Here is a 21,884-nt window from a genome sequence, read left to right on the forward strand (position 1 = left end):
ATTTTCTGATGCTGATTTTCTCTTCGCTGCCGTGGTGCGAGCGCCTGGTCCCAGCTTTAGGCAGTGCCCTGCCCTGAGCTTGGCACCGTGGGAGAGGCTGGGCCAGGCCACGCTGCTCCTCTTGGCATCTTCGGTGGCTTCTGTCCCTCTATGAGCTCTCTCTCATCGCTTGGGCAGGTCCCACCGGGTGGAGAAAGCACTCTGCTCGCGCTGCCGGCCAAGCCCCGATGGCTGGGGCAGCAAGAGGGTTTCCCCGTTCAGTGCCATGCAAGGGAGACCCAGGGAGACCTCAGCCCTCCTCTGCCACCAGCCTCCGCCTCCGTGGCCCAGAGCACAACTGCAGACCTACAGGAGGAGGTGGAGTGTTTCTGGAGCTGCAGGTAGCAAGCAGAAGACAGGATCCAGCAAGGAAAGCCCCAGCGGTGAGTGCCAGAGGAGGACAGGGAGAGGAAGAGCTGCCTTCTGAACCCTTAGTGATTTCCAGAATGCTCCCCCCTTTTCTTCCAGGGCCCAGCTTCTGCCTGACAGAGGCTGCACACACAGCTCCTCTCAGAGGTATTACTCCAGACAAGTGTGACAGCACAAAAAAGCCAAGTGCTTTACAGGCCTCATGTGTGCGTAGGGGACCGATGGCTCCAGCCCCACGACACAACAGAGGAGGTGACTCTCCGTGTCCAAACCACGCACCGCTTGCAACGCAAACACAGATGCTCAAACCTTCCTACTGGGGAACAGGAGAAAGTCCTGCACCACCTTTGCCTGCTTCCAAAACTAGAGGCAGAGCGACCAGACATCTCCCACCAGCTCCTGCGCAGACTGGCACATCTGATTGACCTCCCTCGGGGCCTGCCTTGCTGTGGCAGTTGCCCCTGAGAGGAAGCCTTTATGAAGGCAGATGTTTTACTGGTCCTACAAAAGGCAGAGTAACTTGCAGCTGTCTGTACACCCCACTTCTGCGACACGTGCTGACACTGCCCTGTTTGTTCTAAACAGCCGCCCTAAACGCAGAAATCACAGAGGAAAGCTCACCACATTTTCTTCTGCACCTTGAAGACAACCCTGTCAGAGGTCCTACAGCAGCGTGGCCACCTTGGGTGGACCAGAGGCCAGATCACATGTGTAGCATGGCAGCAGGCCAGGCCAGCTCAGCTCTAGGAGTCAACTTGCAGGTGAAATAACAGATTTTTAACGGCGTTGTGGATATTGGTTACCATACCTGGGCATTGTCACGGTTCACAGACACCCCCACTTTTAGCACGGAGTTAGTTTAAGTCTTACTACCCAAAAAGACAAATTCCCAGCCTTGGCCACGCAAGGTTTGCACACCAGAGCTGTCGGCAAGTCAGGCTGGGGCGCTGGGCAGCTCTGCCCCCTCCCAGCTGCTCCAGGCAGAGCTGTGTGAGATGTTTCTGGCCCAGCCAGCGTGTGCCATTTGGCTGCTGCTGTTCCACTGACCTCCCCAGCATGGGGTGGTTCTGCTGGGACAGGGGCAGGCAGGGAAGGGCCCGTTTGTTGAAAAAGGAAAGTTTAAATAAGTCTAGGAAGTGACTTAGTGAAAACTGTCCATGCAGAGATCAGTGTGTTACATACAGATCTAGAGGTTTTTAATGTACCGGGGGATCAGAGTTACAGTTTGAGGCCTAGAAGGGAGGAGGGTTGGATCTAAGAATCACAGCAATGCTGGACTCGGGTTTAGGTGCCAGAAAAATAACGGTGCTGGAAAAAAAATCACCTTCCCTTTGAGGGAAGGATGGAGCAGGTGAGGTGCCCTCTGCCCAGCTTTACACAGCAAGGAGGAGCAGTAAAAGCCCGGCTGGGTACAGTCCCTCCCTGCAGCGTGGCACCAAACAGTAAGACCAACCACCTCAGGAGCAGCCCAGGCTTTGAGGCAATACCCTACTGCCCCTTTTCCAGAGGCGGAGAAGGGAGAAGCAAGGCCCTGAGAGCCCCTCTAGGAGCAAGGATCGGCTATTCTGCCCATGAAGATGATGGTGTTGAGGGCAGCTTCCCGGATGAAGAGCAGGAAGGGCCTGTTGGCATTGAAGATGATTCTGTTCATGGGGAAGGAACGGCCGGAGACGGTGACAGCTGTAGCGGCTGATGCCTCGCTGCCTTCTTCATTCACCTACCAACCAAGAGAGAAGATGGGATTAAAATGTGGCATTCTGCAGTGTGCAGAGGGCTCTCCCTCCTTCCCCAGGGGGTGCCAAGCTCCCCCCTCTCCCCAGATGGCTGAGTAAGTGAACACCACGGGTTCAGAGCTGTCTTTTCTTTTTATACTTCATGGGTTTTGTCCTGGGATCAAACAAGGCTTACCTCGAGGAAGGCTTTGTGGAAAGCCTCGGACACATACAGGTCTGTACGGCCCTCTGCAATGATACCTGAAATACAAAATGGAGAGAGTTAAAACTATGTTTTTAGACAACAGCTCAAGAGAGAACACACTTCCATCCTTCATGGCCCGTGTTCGAGCAGAAGGCATGTCTGCCCTAAATCAAAATATCCTCCACCAACTGCAACTGACTGCTTAACTCCCATGCCCTTAGTGCAGAGCAGGGCTGCATGCCCATGATGGCACCTGACCACAGAGTCCACCATTGCCTGCAGCAGTATCTAAATGCTTTCATGTTCTTGTTCCTCATGCACTGCAGCACTTACTGCCCCAGCACCTGTGTAGGGATGGCTACCCCCCGCCTCCACCCTGCACCACCCCATCTCCACATCTGACCTGGCAGTCTGGCATTTTCTGGACTGAAGAGATCTTCCAGCCCCATTTTTCTCAGCTTCTCCTTGACACTGAAGCTGTCCTCAACACGGAAGCGAGGGAGGTAGACAAAGAGAGACACCTCCGTCAGAGAGTCAATCCAGTCCTGCAGCTTGTCCGACGTCAGCTCTCGCTCCACCTCCACCAACGACGTCCCAGCGTTGGGCAGGACCAGCACCATCGTGATATCATCCCCTTTGTAAGGCAGCTCCAGCACCTGGACTTTGTCCTGGGGGATGGACGCGTGGCGGAATTTGGACTCTTGGTACATAATTGGGACTTTGCAGGTCTCACCATTAACTTTATGAAATAAATCCAGTTTTGTGTTTGGAGCTGGGAACTGTGATTTCCAGTGCCCCTAAAAGGGAGGCAGGGAGGACAAATATGAGCATCATGTTTCCCCCAGCGAAGCAGGCTGCTCCCCAGTTCTGTTAGCCATACCTTAAAATAAATGGTGTTGACCAGGACCAAGACAGTGAGATCATCAATACCTCTTTCCGGGATCACTTCTGTAATGCGCTTCTCTGTCTTGTTTGCCACCCAGTCATTAATGATCTTCCTGGAAAGTTCTGGTTTCTCCTGAAGGAAGAGACCAAAGAAGGTGAAGTCAAGGGTTTTAAACACCTCTTTGTATCCCTTTGGCAGGAGACAGATGAACCAGGTGTGTGCTCAGGGAGGACACTGCTCCCAGCGTAGTGCTGCAGCGTTTGGAAGCTGGGAAGTGGCTGTGGTTAAGGCAAGCTCAGACAGGAGCTGCATCTCATACTCCCTCCTGCCTTCACTGATGTCCCACATGCCCAGAGCACTGCACTCCTGGTGGGCAAAAGATAGGGAGGCAGCAAAAGCAGAAGGACAGGGGGGGGAAAAAAGAAAAAACCCAAGAAAAATATTAAGTAGTTCAAACTCACTTTGAAGTTCAAGGGCCAGAGTTTTGCTCCATAAACTATTTCACTAATGTTCTGGTAGGTCTCATTAAAGACCAAAGATTTCTCCCCGAAGAGGCGGTTGGCTGATACCAGCTCTGAGGATTTGTTGGCTTTCTTGTAAAGGCGGCAGTTCAGCTTGGCAAAGAAGAAGTGGATCTGGTCAGATGTCTTCTCCGAAATGGTGTCAAATCGAAAGACCTGGAGGAGCCAAGCAGCGAGAAGGAATCCATGAGCAGGTTCTTGTGCCGCCGCAGCTCCCGGGCCCCACAAGTGGTGATGCTGTCAACGGCCTAAATCATGGAGCCCAGAAATTTGCAGGCCCTCAGAGCTTCACCCTCCATGTTTAATTTGGAATCCAAATCTACATAAAAGCACCACGTCACCAGCCCGAGACCCTGGTTTGGAGTCCCAAATGCAGGATCAGACACTGCTGAGCATGCAGAGGTACTGCTCCTCCTTCCAACCGTGGCTTCCTTGCTCTCCATCCTCTGCCTGTGACTGGTCCCAGCTTCTGACTGCCTTTGACCCAGCATCTTACCCACTCTTGCTCGCTGAGGTTCCATCCCCAGAGCTACGGGCAGGGCGCCTGCCTGGGTGTGCCCCTTTCTCTGCCTGTTTCCCCACCCACTTTCGTTGCCCCAGCTGCCAGGGGAAGCTGCATCATTTTGTACGTGTCTGTCTCAAACATGGGCATGACTTAGCTAGACCCTTTAGGTGGCCATGCAGAAGACACACTAAGGTCTTGGAGATGTTTTTCTCTGTGCACTCTGACCCCTGTCAGGGAACAGATTCTAGCTTGGTACATGAACCACGAGGCTCTCCCCAGTGCTGTTAAAATTAACATAGTTTATGCACAGCGTTCACAAACCCCCTACCACACCCAGTGAGAGCCTCACACGAGATGAGCATCGCGCTGATGGGGCCTGGAAGCAGCTCTTGGGTCAGCACAGGTCACAGGAGGACTCACAAGGTTTGTGCTAAACCCTCCTGGGACGATGCCAAAGGCTGCTCCTTCCCAGGAGCAATTCTCAGGGCCTGTGGAGCGGTTCTGGTACATCTTATCTACTTTTGCAGGGAAGGGGAATATGTAGCAATCGTTTTGAGGGTAGACTTCTGCAGCACAGTGGATTTTTTCTTATCTGCTCCTAGCTGCCAGCTGGAAGGACAGTTATGATTCATCTATTATCCAACCTCGGGGCTTTAAGGCACAGAAAATCCCACAGCGTGTTGCTCCGCACGAACATCCAGGATCTCTGGCACCATGTCCTATGAGGCAAAGGGGGTGTTACTGCCCCTTTCGCAGGGAAAAGGGGGAATTAGGAGCACAGCTCTGCATCCCGGGTGGCTCAGTGAAGGGCTGCCCAGAGGGGAAGACATGAATGAAGATTTTGGAGATGTGGTTCACTGCTCTGCCCAGACTGCGTGGGTGACAGCAGATGACCCCAACATTACCTACGCCAGAGGCAGGATCTGTAAGGACAGTGGCAGTGGGGACAAATGGAGCAGTTTAATTCACACCTCCTCGTTGCAGGGAGGAAGGCCCCTCTGGGCTGTAGTCTCCCATCTGCAAGGAAGGTCTAGGCAGGTACCAAACCTCACGTGGCAGACAAGTGCTCTCACAGGCATCAGGCACATGGGTGTGACAGCGAGAAGGGTGCTTGGGCAGGCAAGGAGTTAACAGGTCCCATGGAAGAGGCAGGACTATTGCCTCTCAGTCCAGGAGCAGAGCTCCCCTCTCCGAGTTTAGGAGCCATGGCTGGAGGGAGAGGTTCCCTGCATACAGGCTCCCACGCTTGGGAAGCTCGGGCCCTTACTGTGCTGCTGAAATACTGCCCAACACAAGCAGACAGAAGCTATTTATTCCTGGCTGAGCACTCAGACAGTCTCAGACTCTTACAGTCTTACTACAAGGAGGCCCTCAAGAAGTAACTGATGTTCTGGCAGGACAGCAGAGACCTGGAAGCCAGGTGGACTGCAGGGTGTCCCATGTGTCTTATTTTTGTCCCAAGGGAGAGGGATGGATGTGAAAGAGAACTTCTCCCAATGGGACTTGATATCATGGCTTTTCCTGCTTTTTGGATAAGGAAAGGCTTAGCTACCTGCTCAGCTACGTGCTTGCCCAGTCTGTGAGAAACAAACTGTTCCACGCCCTTCCCTCATCTCCCACATGAGCTCTCGTTCCTCCAGATGAAACCTAACCTCTCAAACCCAGGAAATCCACCCTGAATGCTGGATCCAAACAGGGAGTCAAAGGAAAGAGCTGGAATCTAAACAAACTCAGAGACAAGCAGCCCAGTATGTCCTTCCCAGGGGCTTGGTTAAATAAAGGTCTCCTTTCCCAAGCCAGGGAGCCATCCTGACCACATCCTGGCCACTGTCACCTTTGCTGTCTTTCAGACCTGATGACAGCTACAGGAAGAGGCTGAGGAAATGCCACCCACCTCCATGAGCTGCTGGAGGGTGCCACCACAAGCTCCCAGCTTGGTCATGGCGAAGGCTGTGGAAATGCTGAGGGGCGACATGAAGATGTTTTCCCCATTCTCCTTGGAGTCAGCCAGGTACTTGTAGAAGACAACAGCAAAGCGTGAGTTGGCCTTCGACAGCTCCCACACCCGGGGGTTAGTGGACTCTGGGAGCTTGCCCTTCCCTGGCTCTGGCCCCTCGCCCTCCTGGGGCTTCTTCTCGGGGTTGCGATAGATGCAGATGGGATTCACCGGGATGTCGCGTGGCTTCGCGGTGCAAATGTCTTCCACGACGTAGTGCTCAGGGGCAGCCAGACCCCAGACGCTGAAGAGACACACCACGAGAAGATGCATTGTCCTGGAAGCAGAAAGAGAGAGCTTACAGAGTGACAGGAGCCCCACAATCCTCTCGTCCTGCAGCTGCGGGATAAACCAGGAGGGCAGACAGACACCACCAGCAGGACAAGTGTGCCTCTGAGCACACACCGCCTTCAGAAACAATACACTCTGCTTTCCTAGAGCCCTGGGTGCCCTCTTTTTTAAGCAGCAGGCTCAGCCCCGACAAGTTCGTACAAAAACGTGTGGTTTGAACTTCTGAGTTCCCCCCACCAGCCAGCTGAGGTGGCTACCATGAAAGGACCCTGCCCGTGCTGCGTTTCCCTAAGCCTGCCTGCAACAGGAGCCAGCGCAGAGCCACCAAAGCCACCTGGCTGCCCCAATCTGCAGTCTAGGTGCATTTCTGCTTCTGTCCAGATCCTACACATCTTCCTCATGAGGAGAGCCCCCAGGTACCCCAAGCTCCACAGACCAGTTGGCCTTAGACAAAATGTTTTTGACTGTTTCCTTCCCTTTTTCCCCTGGGGGAATCTCCTGGCTTTCCTGGTCTCTTGTCCTCCTTCACCTGAGCTGCTCTGTCCCCTTCAATTCCTGCCTGGGCTTTCAGGCTCACCTCAGCTTGACACCATTTAAGGTACTGATGCAGAAAATACTCCAGCAGAGAAGGGAGGTGCTAAGGAAGAAGTCTCCAGGGGAGCTGGTCCCTCCATGCATTGAGCATCTTTAATCCCTAAAAAGTGTATTTTATAAGCGTGTGTGGCTATTCCTGTCCAAAGGTCACAACACCTCAATGCAAACGGACTGTCCCTGGTACCTGAGGAGGGGAGGGCTAGTGTTAACAACCATGTTCCAGCAAAAGCAGGTCTCTGAAAATCTCCCAGCAGGGCAGAGAGAACTTATATTTTCCACCTTTGCTAAAGCAGGGGATCTGCACCCCCCACCAGCTCTGGCAGCGAGGCCTCACCAGCCATCCGAGGGCCGATTAAGTGGGGCACAAGATTTCCTGCGCACCGTGGTTTTGAGATGCCCTTTCCATGACTCTGCGCTGGGTTTGTTCACACACCCCGTGGGAGGAGGCTCACGGACCGCAGCCACAACAGCTCGGGAAACAACTACTGGAAAGGGCTGGCAGCTGCCCGGGACTCGCCTGCCGTGGAGGGCTTTTCCCAAGAGATGTCTGACTTGGGAAGGGCTCTGCCTGCCCCCACGTACTCACTGCCACAGCTACCAAGCGCTGCCTCCTGAGGAACTAAAGATCATTTAGCACTGGTGACCTCCACGTCTGTGATCTTGCCAGCACTGGTGGGCCAGCACGTGGTGGGGGAGGAAAATGGGAGCAGCTCAAGGGCCGAACTGGGATGCAGGAGACCTCTGGGTTCTTTCACAATCCCCTCCCCAGGCTCTTGGGCAATGATTTCATCTCAGCTCCAGTTCCTCACAAAAGCAGAGATTACCTCACTTGGCACCAAGGCTGTACCGGCCCCGCGGGGCCCCCTCTAGCACTCGCTAATAGCATAGCAACGAGTACTGCCCCAACACATGCACAACAAGATGTACTTGCTCAGGCCACAGCCACTGCTCTTGCTGGGGACAACAGATTAGCTGTCAAAAAGTTGAGGGTAGATGCAACACCACAAAGGGGAAAAAAAATAAAAACCTAAAAGGGGAGGGAAGTCAACCAAATACAGAACCTAAAAACACCGCCCAGGGCAGGAGGGCGAGAGCAAGGAAACCCATTCAGACAATTGAAAGCACTCCAGGAAGCACAGCTCTTCTGAACCTTGTGCTCCTACAGGAAAAATCAGCCAGCAACAAGCCAGGCACATGGCCGTGCTCCGCAGCTGTCCCTCCCTCACCCACCCGTCGTTCTTGCTGGCTCCAGCAGCACCGACATGCCTGTGGCCGGTCCCACCGCAGAAAGGACAACCTCGACGCAGTCCCTGCCCTGTCCCTCCCCTCACCTCCAGGGAAAGGCACGTCCACAAGCGTGTGCTGACCTGCCTGTACCAGCACAACTGCCTGCTTCTGTCGAGAGAGGGGCAGGTCATGGTGGCCGCCATCACATGAAGTTCAATCTCCCATTGAAAACCCAAAGTACAAGAGTGGGGAGAGCACCTCATCACCATGTCCTGATTAATTGGGAAACACACCCTGTTTCTACTTTACAGTAAAGTCCTGACACCATCAACTTAGAGGAGATGTAGGACTTCATTTTAATGCCTTAAATCAACTCTATCAGCCACTAAGACTGGTTCAGCCCCTGACACACCCACTCCATGTACACAGCATTTCCTGCAAGAGGGGGGATGTGAGGCTTGTGGCAAACTACCACCTTGAGAGGCAACAGCTGCCCTTTACAGCAAGAACCTTTGCTGTTTCTTAGGCCAGTTCTTCCTCCTAGCACTTGGCCAAAAAGCCCCTCTCCTCCCTCCACAGCTCTTTGCCACCCCCCCTTCCCCTGCAGCACTGCCACGCACTGCATAGGCCAACTGCTTTCATCCTGGAAGGGTCCCAAAAGTATTACCACAGCTTCACTGCCTGAAAGGGGTTACTGGCAAGGAAGAATGTAAAAATTAGGAAGGGCTTCTCTTCCTCTGCTTCACCCCTCTGAGAAGTGTAGAAAGCCAAGAAACAAGTTGCTGATTCAGCTCAAAATCAGAAGGCTCCGGGCAAGCGTACAGAAACTCCCCCCATCCCACGCCTGCACAGGCCTCTTCCACCCCACTGTTCCTCATTGCCATGTGAAAGGACGACTAACTGGGCTTGCAGACCCACAGCTCATCCTCCAGCAACCACCCTGCTGAACCTACCGGTGCTACCTGCAGCAGTGTGAACGTCCCACAGCACCCATGCAGTGTGCTAGAGCAACCAGCAAATGTTAAGTAGCTCAAACCATGTTGAGACTGACTTCAGCTCTTGAGAAAAGCCTTCCCCATCCCTCCCCACCCCAAAAACAGAGTGCAAAGCAAATCAGCAGTGCTGTTTTACAGCTGGGCAAGAGATCAGTGATTACTCAGGACAACCTGACCTTAGGAATTGCTCTCCACACCATGAAGCATTGCTACAGGTCGGGGATAAAGTCAAGCATGGCACATTGGTGAGCTGTACGGCAGCGAGCCTTCGTGAGAGCTGGGACGGGAGGGCCCTCTTGGAATGGCTCCTCTGGCCCGTGCCCAGAGTGAAAAAACACTCTGGCAGCAGCTAAAATTCATAGGCCCCTCCAAAGGGAAATGAGCCTGTGACAGGGAGTTCATTAACAATGAAATATTGGTGGAATCTGTTTCTCTTACCTGCCCCTGTACCTCCAGCCTTCTGCTTTGAGGATGTAAATGCAAATCGTTAAGAGGACAGACAGTCTTGCTTGAGCCCAAACCAGTCCAAAGCAGTTTCCCCACCGGATTTCTGTGCTCAAGCAGAGCTGAGATGAAAGCAGGGGAGGGTGGGAGGGGAGTAGGATGCTGAGGCCAAAGGGTGATGACCAGCTGCAGAAGGTTAAGCAAAGAGCAGAAAAAAAGCAATGTTTAGTTTGAAAGAGGTTTTAAAGTTCAATCTGACAAGGGAAAGTTTGACCACCTACCCCACACAAGTGCCAGATGCCTTCAGTTCTTGCCAATAGAAAATTAACTGCTCACGCCACAAAAAAAACCCCAAAACTTTCAAGGGTTCAAATAAAAATGTGACGATCTAAAGAATTTGTAAATCTCACTTTGGTATCATGGAGCTCAGCGATGTCTCCCTCTGCCCCAAGCCCCATCCCCTCCCCGTTCCCAGACACAAGGTGGGAGAAACTGCCCCACTTCACACTCTGCAGTTTCAAACACATCCCCTCTACACTACACTCACCTTTTCACTTGCCCAGCTGCAAAGCTGAGGATGAACAGCATCTCCCCCCACCTCCAGCTCATGCGTAGCAGTGCTGGGAGCAGGACTGAGCAACACAATTCCCCATGGAGGATGCAGTTGCTCTACAAGTTCAACAGCATCCTGGACACCAAAACCCAGGAGCTGGCTGGCTCAGCAGGTGCTAATGCTGCCCTGTTACTGGCCTCCAGTAAGAGCCCAGGTCTTAATGGAAAATGCAGCTGCAAACTGGTTTGGGGGAAAGTAAAAGCCCTCACTATACCAGTAAGGGCTAGAATTAAATGGGACAAAGACTGTAGAAATGTGAAGGAAAGGATTACATCCTCTGGACCCAACTTTGCTTTCATGGTTTCCCTCCACAGCGTGGAACGACAAGTTCCACCCTCAAAAACTGGCTCTGTCCAACGTAACACCATTCTTGCTCTCCCATCACTTCCATCATCAGGGATATCTTCAAAAGCAAGCACAGAAGCTACACGATCCCCTCTGAACGCTGCCCAGCATCACACACGAACGCCTGCTCCTCAGAAGTGCTTTCTGCCTGACCACAGATGAGGCCAGAGCTGCAGTGCAAGTCGGTGAGTAACCCGCAGGTCAGGGGTTTGCAGTCTGCTGCAGGAGGTAAAATGTCCTCTGTCAGAAAGGACTCACGCACCGTACCTTGTTGCTCCAAGTGGCTGGTGGTTTAATTTTCCAAGGTAAGTCGTACGCTCGCAGGTCCCAGGGTCTTTGGGGTGAGTGAGGGATGGATTCTGCACACCCAGCAGAGAGCAGCAGGCAGCCACCCAAGCACAGGTTTCTGGTCACCCAATGCTTAGAGGTAGTTTGCTGTGGTAAAACCAAAAGCAAACACCCATGGTATTTTGCACATCCCATATACCTCAAGCTAATGTGACTGAACTCTTCCCAGTGTGACAAAGTACACCGGTATTGCAACTGCACGCTCGCCTCGCTGTACGAGAGAGGCTAAATGCCTACAACTGAGCGTGGAAATGCTTTCTGTAATGATGGTGGCCCTACTAACAGTGAGGGGGATTCCAGAATTGTCACTGTAGGGCTGACGGGGTCTGTACATTGCCCAGGCCATACCCTTTGGGTGGCCGATAAAGAGATTTTTTTGAGTGCCGTAAGTGGCAATTTATTGTCCGTTCAGCTCAAAGCAACAGCCCAGCGCTCACGCCTGAGCAGAGCTGTGCCTCAGGAAGCATCCCAGATGACAAGGGTGTTAATACAAATCCTTAGCTGGTGCCTTTGCGCTAGCGGAGGGGCTGGTTTTCACCGTTGAATTTTATGGTGACACACAGGAAGACTCAGGCGCTCACAGAGCGAGATGGGATCAAAAAATCCCGTGTTCTGGGCTAGTCTCTGGCAGCTCCCTTCTATCCTGGTATCCATACCCAAAGGGAAAAAAATAATTCCAGCAGCTACCATCCATTGAAACCTGCATCCCTTTGTTCCCATATACAAAAAACTCCAAGTTTCCCCAAAGCTTTCCCGATTCACAGCAGTCACCGCTCCCTTCCAAAGGGATCTGACACTCCACAGCACTTCAGATCTTCTGTAAAAGCCAACCACTGCACAGAAACACTTTGTTTGGGTTTTAATTCTCCCTGAGGGAGTACCTGAGCATCCTGGACCTCAGCCTAGTGGGAAAGAGGGAAAGGAAACTGTCACCAACTGAAACATCCAGTTCTCTGCTGGATTGCCCACTACACACAATTCCCTCTATGGGAACGGGATGCTTCAAGTCATCCAGGGAGAAGTACAACTGTGTGGCAGTGTGAGGGGGGCTAACAGCAATTATGGGCTTCAGCCCAGCAAAGGACACACCTCAGACTGGACCCATGCTGCCTGGGCTCCAAAATAAAGATAGAATAAACAAATGCATCAACTCCCACGGGCAGAAGGCTGTGCTTGCCCTGGAATAGCAGAGCAAAGAGTTTTTCAGCAAAGCTGCAGCTTATTCTCTATCAGACCATGTTCAGCCAGTCTCAGATTTCAAGCCAGCTCATCACTTGTTAAGGATGACAAAAAGGAGTGAGAGAAGATTAAAAACCACAAAGCAGACTGTGGAGCAAACCTTACTCTCACTTTAAGGCAAGTTCCAAAACAGGCTCAACATTAGAGGCATGCTGCTTGCTCCTTGCTCTGAAGGGTTTGTTTTGTTGTTTTTTTTTTTTTTTAAATACTTAGACTCTCTTCGAGCAAAATAATCCATTTTGCTGAGTATCTTTTCTCGTTCACCTCTGTTGAACACATGGAGTCACTTTGCTTACAGGCAGAGTCAGAGGAGACCAGACCAGACCTCCAGAGGCACACAGCTTCTCTATTTGGCACCTCTTACACTCCACCCTGGCAGAGAACAAACACACCTTGACCTGGAAAAAGTCTTACCCAGTCAGTCTTACCCAGTCTTACACCTCACACAAAATTTAGAAGAATGCACATTCACCCCAGACAGAAAATGAGAGATATTTCAAAGTGTTCTCCATTAATTTATCATTTAATATAAATGCTGACAGAAAAGCAGATAAGACCTTGTAGACACTTCCATCTATTTACAAACCAAGTAGCGAATCACCACCTTCCCACTCATTAAAATTTTTTGTTTTTGTTGAATCTGCAACTCAAAGGACCCTTGGACACTATGTGGAAGCAAGATGAGGCTGAGTCAGCTTTCAGAGGGAGAAAAGCAAGGTGAAGAGGGAAGAAGAAACAGCATTTCAACATATGGCTTTTTCTATATAACCACCATGCACACACAATAGGTCTCCACTTCCTTGTTCTTTAATACAGAAGTGACACTGTTGGCTCTGTAGTTCTACAAAAGAAATAAAGGAGACAAATACTGACTTTCAGGTCTCTGGATCCTCTTGCCTTTTGCCTCTTTCAATCCACTCTGTCCCACTTCAGCATAACTAGAAGGCTTTCCTTTCAAGTTTAAAAAGTGTGTTGCAGGAGTAAAGACACAGGGAGTTGGATATAGTGAACTCTTTCTCCTACTCCTTTTGTCATCTCAAGAGTTTTTCCAAAAGGTAATAAAGCATCTAACCCTTCAAGGAAAGTGATCTCAATGCCTCGCGTGCCTCTGAATGTCTCCCCCGTGACCAGATCTCTATGTACAAGACTTCAAAACTCCCCTGCACTCGAAGAATTCAGTTTATGGAATTCTTCTCATACATTCTACTTAATCTCTACTCCTATTAAAATGTTTCAATAGTTACAAACAATAAATATTCACAACATCAAGCCAGAGTCAGCCATTCCCATAAAGGCTCGAGATTTTTTTTTTTATGGGGAAGAGAAGCAGGAAAGGAAGAAAACAGCACAAGAAGAAAAGCAAGAAAAGAACCAGTTCAAAGAAAGAGAATCAGTGACATTTTGTTTAGCATTGATTTATGAGAACAGCAGACAGGGAATTTCACTTGTCCAGGATCCTAAATAAATTCAAGAAATAGTTCATAACCTGACTCAACAAATCTCATGGTCTCCTTTATTACCTAGACTATCTTTTTTTATTTTATTTTTTTGTTAAATATACCTCTGCAGGGCACAATCACATACAATCAATACGATTGGAAAATTACATGAGCTCTATCCCAAGCATATATGCACCAATGTTAAAAAGTTATTTAAAAACCAAACAAACCAAAAATCAAAATAACTCCACCCAAAAAGGTGATAATGACTGCAGAATGTCTCGGGGAGACTTGTACAGAGCTAGCAAGATCAAAGAAAACTAGGCTTACAAAAAAACAGGGGAAAAAAAAAAGTCATCTATAGAGAAATCCCACAACTGGAAGTAGATGATTTCAAAGAGGGGGTGGGAGCTGTCGTACAGAGGATCCCACAACTCTTCCTCCCTCCTCCCACACATGCTTTGCCTCACTTCTTCCTCCCCACAGCAACAAATACAATGGGGACAGAGCTCGACATTATGCTACCAGTTACAGAAAATAGGAAAAAATAATCAAGCTACAGCACAGCTGCTAAGCTGACTTCAAGGAAAGCTCCTCTTAGCACAGAGGCTGCTCACACAGCAAGCAGAGGCTAAAGGGGTCATGGGAACTCCTTAAAATTAGAGAAAACGAAGTCATTTGATGTGCTAGATTTGCCCATGTTAGAGCAGCTTCACTTAAGAGAGGCTGCAGATTAAAGGCTCCAATTGTAAACTGTGCAGCAGCTGTGACACGAACAGGGTTTCTTTGCTGCCTCAGGTTGCTTTATAAATTTATAAAACGCTGCTACCCAGTTTCTTTTTAAAAAGCTAGAAATAAAGAGGTCAATGCACACATCCAGTTGTGGGATCCATCCAATACACAACCTGGTTTGGATGCCAAAGACTTGTGAGTACTGTCTGCCACAGAGTTATTCATAAATTCTTTTAACACCACAAAGAAGCAAATAATTTCTTAAACACTCCACAAGATTTTTTTACTTACAGATATATTTTCCCCATATACATTTCATATGTAACTCCATCATCTCTAATGCTTTTTTATTTTCAGAGACACTGCACCACCTGTTGCTTCCACCTTTCCCAAGACTGTATTGTTCACATTGAAGTTGATATCGAAGTTTTAGGAAAACACAGTTATTTTAGAATAAGTTGTTTCCTGGAATATGAAAACATCCAACCTGTATATCCAAAGACACCTGCCTTGCTGGATGAAGCCAGGCACCTAAACTTTCCCAAATGCTGAACTCCTGGCAATTTGCACTAAAATCATACACAAACTCACCGGAATTGCAAAGATTGCCTGGGAAAGATCAGCTAATTATTTAGGTTACTAAGCTAACCAATTTTGATTATTATGGTCATGTATTTTAAGCTTCAAATGACTGGGATGTTCCCAGTGCAGACAAAGCCACATTCCCACATGCTCTTTTTATTAGGAAATTTCAGAAAAAGCTGCACCCTCTTTGCTTACCATAGTGTTCATCCACGGCATGATATAACACTTGCCATTGGGAAATAAAATTATAGAGAAAATCAATATTAAGTTTGTTCTCCTTTCCCTGCTAATCAAGGCTCTACCTGCATCACAAGAACCGCCTTGAAGACTGTGACAGCACTAAGCAGTTACTTCTTCTTCCTACACAAGAATAAAGACCACATGTTAACTGTATAAGGACACTGTGCTGGGATAACATTCCCCAAAATCGCTTACTAGTATTGTATAACTTGAACTAACTTAATTCTAGCCTCTTTCATCCCCCCCCAACATTTCAACAGAAGATAACGCAGTTGGTAACAGTTGAGTATGGAATAGGAAGTGTGTGTTTTGGAAAGTGAATTATGACAAAGTTTGAATATGAAGGTAACATCATGCCCCAGTCTTGCTCTGTGTTCCTTCTATCTATTCTAGGACTGCAAGAACTTCTTCATACACACACAGACAAGCACAAAACTCGCAAACTGCTTGTATGGTTTTTTTTCCCCATTTTAGAGAAGATGAGTTGGCACTCCTGCTGTTGAACCTCCTGGTTTCCTGGAATTTAAAGCTGGGTCTGAAATAGCTAGTCAACCAAAGACACCTTATATTGGGGTTCTTCAGATAACTCTCCTGTAAGTCTGCTTCATTCTAGTCCAGATTTATAAATGGAAATGGCAATGGAAATGAGGTTTATGCTACTCTGACTTACAGATTTATCTCTGAACCTAAAAACCTTAATAGCAGTCTGCAAGAGTTTAAGTTAGATCAAGGAAGGGAAATGCAAGCGGCCTTCTTGTATTATCAATGAAAAGCCTCACTCCTAGTCCTTTCTAATAAAGAATTTGCCCCACCTTACTCAATTCGTGCTGTCAAGAGACAATATCATCATACAAGTTGGCTTCTTCCACATCTAATTTAATGTAATGCTACAGTTTGACAAGTCTTTTCAGTTCCAATGGGCTTAAAAGTCAGTCACATTTGCAACACAGATTTATCTTTTACTGTAACTGAAGAAATTTTAAATCAGTAATCAATTTAGGTTTAAACACTTAAAGACAAGGCTTCTTTGATTATATAAAATTTCTATGTTCCTTCTCTGTCTCTAAATGAGCCATTTCTGTCAGCTGAGAGCGCATGAGAGACTGAAAGCACATCAGAATACCCCAGATACATCTCAGTACATTGCAAATTGTGTGACTAAATGGAATGATTTTCCACAATTCAATGCATGGATAAGGCTTGACAATCATTAACTTGTGTAAATTGTTATTAGGATAATACAGTCAACTCACAAAACCCTAGAAAGATTTGACAATCAAAATGGCTACACCAGGAAAAAAAAAAAAGAAGTGTAAAGCACAAGTCTTTGGCTCTCCTTTAAAGAAAAACAGCAGTTTGCCATGTTTATACAGCTCCCCCGTTTGCCTACCAGTAGGGGCAATATCACATTTGTGCATCACTGAGTAATAACACCATTAGAAAAGGCAACTTCACAGAAGTTATTGGCTAAGCGAATTCATTTGAATGCTCTGTTTTGAGGCAGCAAGCTGTCACTGTTACACAATCAGGGAGGGTGAATGGGCAAGCCACAGGAGGACAGGAAGGAAGGTAGGAACAAGAGGGAGAGAATAATGCTCAGAGAAACTAGACAGAGAAGAACTTGAGAAGAAAGGGGCTAACAGTGCTGCAGGTTTGAAAGGTGCACTGATCTAAATAAAATAAGTCCTACTCTGAACTGGGACAGGATACAGTAGTATACAAGAGGGGCAGAAGAAAAAGGCTAAGTTTCTCCTATTAAGAAAAGAGAACTGGGTCACAGGAAAGGAAGAAGAGATGTTGAAAGAGGAGGAGGAAAATAACACTACAGAATAAACATTTCTACACTGACTGAATCACTGACATACTAAAGCTTAACGTAACACTTGAAGCTTCCCATTCTGGGGGGTTTGGCCATGGTGGGGCTGAAACCCAGGTACCAGTGAGTGTTCAAAGTTGTCTACTGCAGTAGAAAAATCTAACTTACCTACCAAATGATGCAGTAGTGCCCTGACACCATTGTAATACTGTTTCTTCTTGCCCAAGTAGACGGAAGTAAACTACTTTCTAGTCAAGACCAATTTCACTGAGGTCGCCAGCATTCCTGTACAACTGGGACAACGATGGGCTATAGAAATGAATGTAGCAGGATACAGAGTTACTCCAGAAATTTTCATTCCCTCGTTATTTGCTGTAACCATCAATGCTTCTATTTTATGTAAAGCTATCTGTCCTCCCAGTTCGCTACCATGCTTTTCCACAAAAAGGGAAAAATTTTAGGTGCAGCTTCCAGAGAGACTCAAAAGCATGCACTGCATTTTGCTGTTTGACTTGTTTAATCAACCAAACTTCTCCATAGAAGCAGGGAAAGGGCGAGAGGAGGAGAGGGGGGAAAAAAAACCAAGCCAAAAATCAATACTGTTGGTGGATATTAAACAAACTATTTAACAAGCCAAACTATAATACTGGGCAAACAGGGCATTCACCTGGACACATTGATCACAACAAGGACACTATGCACAAAGTACAGCACGAAGAGCTGGATAAAGGAGAAAAAAAAACAACAGTAAGGGCTCCCTTATAACCCACAGGTTTTGGAAGCATTCACCATATGTAGGCCAGCAATCTGAAGAGCTCTTACTGCAGAGTTCCTCCTGGGAGCAAAAGTGGAGAAAAATTAATTCCTAACCTGGCAAGGACACGAGTAATAAAAGGTAAAAAGTTTTTTGCCCCTCCAGATTTTCTTCCTAGTGTTGAAAATGAATCTGTAGATTCAAACATATCATAACCGTCTTTGAAAGTTTATTTTATATCAACAATTACTGCAGTCAAACAAGGTACTTTCTGGGCTTGTCCTCCTAGGTGAGAATATTGCATTATCTCAGCTAAAATGAGCTCCTTGTGTTAATAAAGACAGAGCAGGATGAAGTAAACTAATTAAAACCAACAATTAGAAGGCTGACCTGACAGTGGTGCTCTGCACTTAAGGATGGGAGAACAGGGCAGGGTGCCTGTGTCAGTTGACTCCTGAGCAGGGGAACACATTAATCATCATCCTCACACCCAGAGCAGAGAAGGAACAGACCTGACGGGCTCCGAAGTGCATCAGCCTAGCTCTGCTCGGCTCCAAGGTGAGGGGCTGCAATGCTGGGCCTCAACAGGAGATATGGATGGATGGGAGCAAGGAGTAATGAAGCTATTCTAGTGCAAAGATGGTTCTTTGCCCAAAGTTAAGAGGGGTTAGAAAAAAAAGAAGCAAGCTTCAAAACTACTCTTGGCAATGAAGAGGCCAAAGTTCACCTAAGAGCGAAATAAACCCGTGTAAAGACACATGGAAAGTGTGGGTGTGTGCGCTGAAAAATGCCTTTATTTTCATTCAGTGCTTCTACCTCCCAGACATTTGATCACAACAGCTGCGCTCATGCGAAAAAATTCTTAAAACATACCCAATATATATACAGATATAACTACGTATATATGTATATATATATATTTATATATAAATTTTTATTTAAATAAAAAAGAAAGCTCGAATCCCAAGCCAATATGTGTATCAAATCCTTGACCAGCCAGGTCTGTAGGGCATAATCAAATTCAATGTGAAATAGTATATAAATGCGGTGCCTTGACTGGGCAAATTAAATAATTGCTACTCAAAAGAGTCTTCTGTTTGGACTCTCCTACTGGTAGGCAATAGTGGGACTGTATCCCCTCCCACCCCCCATTTTGTTTTATTTAACAGTATGATGAATGCAAAGCTTAGCCCAAGGTTGCTATGACCTCAGCAGGAGTTAAGGTTAAGGAAAAAACTAAAACCCAAGAAAATTATTAACTCTTGCTTTACCCAACCAAAGCAATGCAGTAATTTATTACATAACCAGTGCTTTCCCATTTAGTAGTCTAACCCAGAAAGAAACAAAAATGAGAACAGGCCAAGAAGGTGCAGAGGGAGCAGCACTTCAGAACCATTCTCCACGGAGCTCTTCATATACAGGGTCTCACCCCAGAACATGTCAAAAGAGTCAAAAAAAACGTGCAGCAAGAACAAAATCTCTTTCATTTCTTTAACTTTTAAAGAAAACATCTAGAAAGGTTTACGGCTTCTCCAACTTATGCTTACAAAGCACCTACTTGGAGGAGCAGTACACAAGATCTATCAAGCCAAATTTGCTTCTCAACACTTCTGACAGGATCGGTGCTGTACCTTAGGTGCTCATCTTGATGCAACTTTTCCCCTATGAAAGGGTAATCTACGCAGGATTCACTGCAGCACTCGCAGACAAGCTGCAGATTGATTCTCAAGTGTTAAATTCTAATATACACAGACCTTAATGCCAACTTTAAAAAAGAAATAAAAATTCCTCGCTATCTTTTGAAGACTGCCATCGTTGATGTGCACAAATCAAAGATGTTGGTCTCCTTCAGTAAAAGGCCCTCACAACAGCATTACAATTGCATAACTGATGTATCACTGAACAAAAGAAAAAAATCAGGTTATAGAGGAAATTATTATGTTTTTAATAATAATAACAAAATAGCAATAAAGAAAAAGCAAAGGCATACATGAAAGACCTGTTTCAAAAGGCAGAAAGGTCACCAAGTCCCTCTGCATCAACTTAATTCTGTGGACTTGGGTAAGCTTGTTTGAAAGGCATAGTGAGAAGGGTGAAAAAAACCCCAGCAAACTGGATGAACTACCATGGTTCACCAGCTCACCTGCAGTTAACATTCTTCTAGCAACTGCATAACCTTATGTTTACTCTGCTTCCTATTTCTAGAGATTCTGCCTTGGTCACGGCTGCACAACCTTCACTGGTTAGTTAAGTCTCTCTAACAAGCCCCAGCTCACCAGCTTCAGAAATACCCTTGCTGTAGTAGATTGCTCTGCATTCTGCTGACCTCTTTAGTCCCAACAGAAAATAAAAGGCCAGCAACCTTCAAAGAAAATAACCTATGTTGGACACCTACTTTGTTATCCTTTTTAATTACACATGCTGTGCTGGGACATACATGAAGGACTGCACTGTTGCATCGCAAAGATCCTGTCACTTGTCGTTCAAACTTAAATAATTTAAGCATGAAGTCTCACACAAGCTAGAGTTCAGTTCCTAGCCACCATGGAAAGAAGTGTTTTAAGAATGAAGTTTGCTGCACATCTTTTGACACTGCAATTCACAGCTACTCTCCAACCCTCATTCCTTGTTTACCCTTAAACCATACAAGGAAGTGGCCAGGTTGTTTTAGTCATTGAGAAATTAAGGTGATAAGGAATTATGCACTGGGTATGTAATAACACCAAAATAAAAGAAAAAACCTACTTCATTAAGATCATACAATTAATCAAACAGAGTATATATATAATATCTTTTTTTTTTTTAAGCCCTGGGATCCAAGGCGTCCAAAGTTATTAAAATAAAGTTCATTCACAGAACAAAAACAAATTTAATTTGAATTGCTTGCAGATACTGCTAATTTTCATTTTTTTTAATTAAAAAATGCGTTAATGTGAACTATGTGCAGGATTTGTTTCTAGTAGTTGTGTTTGTGCACATTGCCTCTGGACCTGCTGCTCTGCTACTGCTGTTGCTCCTGGGTTTCTCCAATCACTCCTGGAAAAAAACGTGATGGAAGCTACCGACACCCCGGCAAGAGAAGCTCTGGGGTGTGCTGGCCTCACTTCATGGAGCAGACGTGGGCGTAACTCCTGCTCGCTGGGAGTCGTGGGCGTCTCCTCCTCCCTCTGGGTCCTCCGACAGGCTGAGAGATGCTGTCTTGTTTGACAGGAGGCCAATGTTCTCCTGTGTCAAGGCTGATCCGTTCGGAACATCGCTGCTGAAAGGAAGTTGAGAAGAAAGGGGGAGGTGGAGAGAAGTAATTACTGAGATTTTTCATTTATTTTAAGTAAAAGGACTTCAATATTTGTTGTTGCAGCATCACAACGAATAGTTGTGAACCTATGTAAACACGTAAAGACTTGCCTTCTATAATAAATAGGTTGTCTGGCATACTGCAGGTACTTACCAGAAAGAGAAGAACTAAGATAAGGCTAATTGAAAACAAGCAACACTACATATTTTTAGGGTTCTAGATTAGTTATATTTTGCAAAGTTATTTCAGTATATCACAAGACGTACAGTATCAATCTGTACAATGCACAAATTCCAGAATATTTAACTTATCTGGATCATTTATCTTAATTTTTTGTATTTAAAAAAAGGAATAGTTGTTTCAATTTCACCTACTTCCAGAATTTCATACGGAAAAATTAGTTTCTGCTCTGCACGGCCTCCAGACTGAGGCCCAGACTACTAGTGCAGTGCAGAAACTCAAGGACTGGTTATAGGACTTCATATGCAATTGAGAGGGAAACATTTTCTGAATTAATACACTTTTTGAATAAATATCCAGATTCCAAACTGCTCCCATGAAGTTACGTAAATTTGACTTAGTGAAACATCTGCAGCATCTGAGCTTTTCTGTTCCAAGTATTAGCCCGAATACACACAGATGCTCGCAGCCATCTGAAAATGGTTGCTGTGCAGATTTCCAGCATTCCCAGCCA

General features: G+C 47.0%; 1 protein-coding gene across 16 annotated transcripts in view; it reads right to left on the reverse strand.

Annotated features, from left to right (window-relative positions):
• Positions 1-1,951: 1,951 nt before the first annotated feature.
• RC3H1 (ring finger and CCCH-type domains 1) overlaps positions 1,952-21,884 on the reverse strand; it is a 76,876-nt gene continuing 56,943 nt past the window's right edge. For 10 of the 16 annotated variants that reach the window (XM_068417092.1, XM_068417088.1, XM_068417094.1 and 7 more), the window contains one exon: positions 12,832-21,154. In XM_068417092.1, the coding sequence (XP_068273193.1) occupies positions 21,001-21,154 (154 nt within the window). In that variant the 3' untranslated portion in view covers positions 12,832-21,000. Of the gene's footprint in view, positions 2,126-2,316; positions 2,382-2,728; positions 3,123-3,205; positions 3,344-3,672; positions 3,889-6,131; positions 6,511-12,831; positions 21,155-21,884 lie in introns of those variants that run through there. The other 6 variants (XM_068417093.1, XM_068417090.1, XM_068417089.1 and 3 more) reach the window with 2 other exon arrangements.

Source organism: Nyctibius grandis, chromosome 21 (genome assembly GCF_013368605.1).
Source record: "Nyctibius grandis isolate bNycGra1 chromosome 21, bNycGra1.pri, whole genome shotgun sequence".
Taxonomy (NCBI): domain Eukaryota; kingdom Metazoa; phylum Chordata; class Aves; order Nyctibiiformes; family Nyctibiidae; genus Nyctibius; species Nyctibius grandis.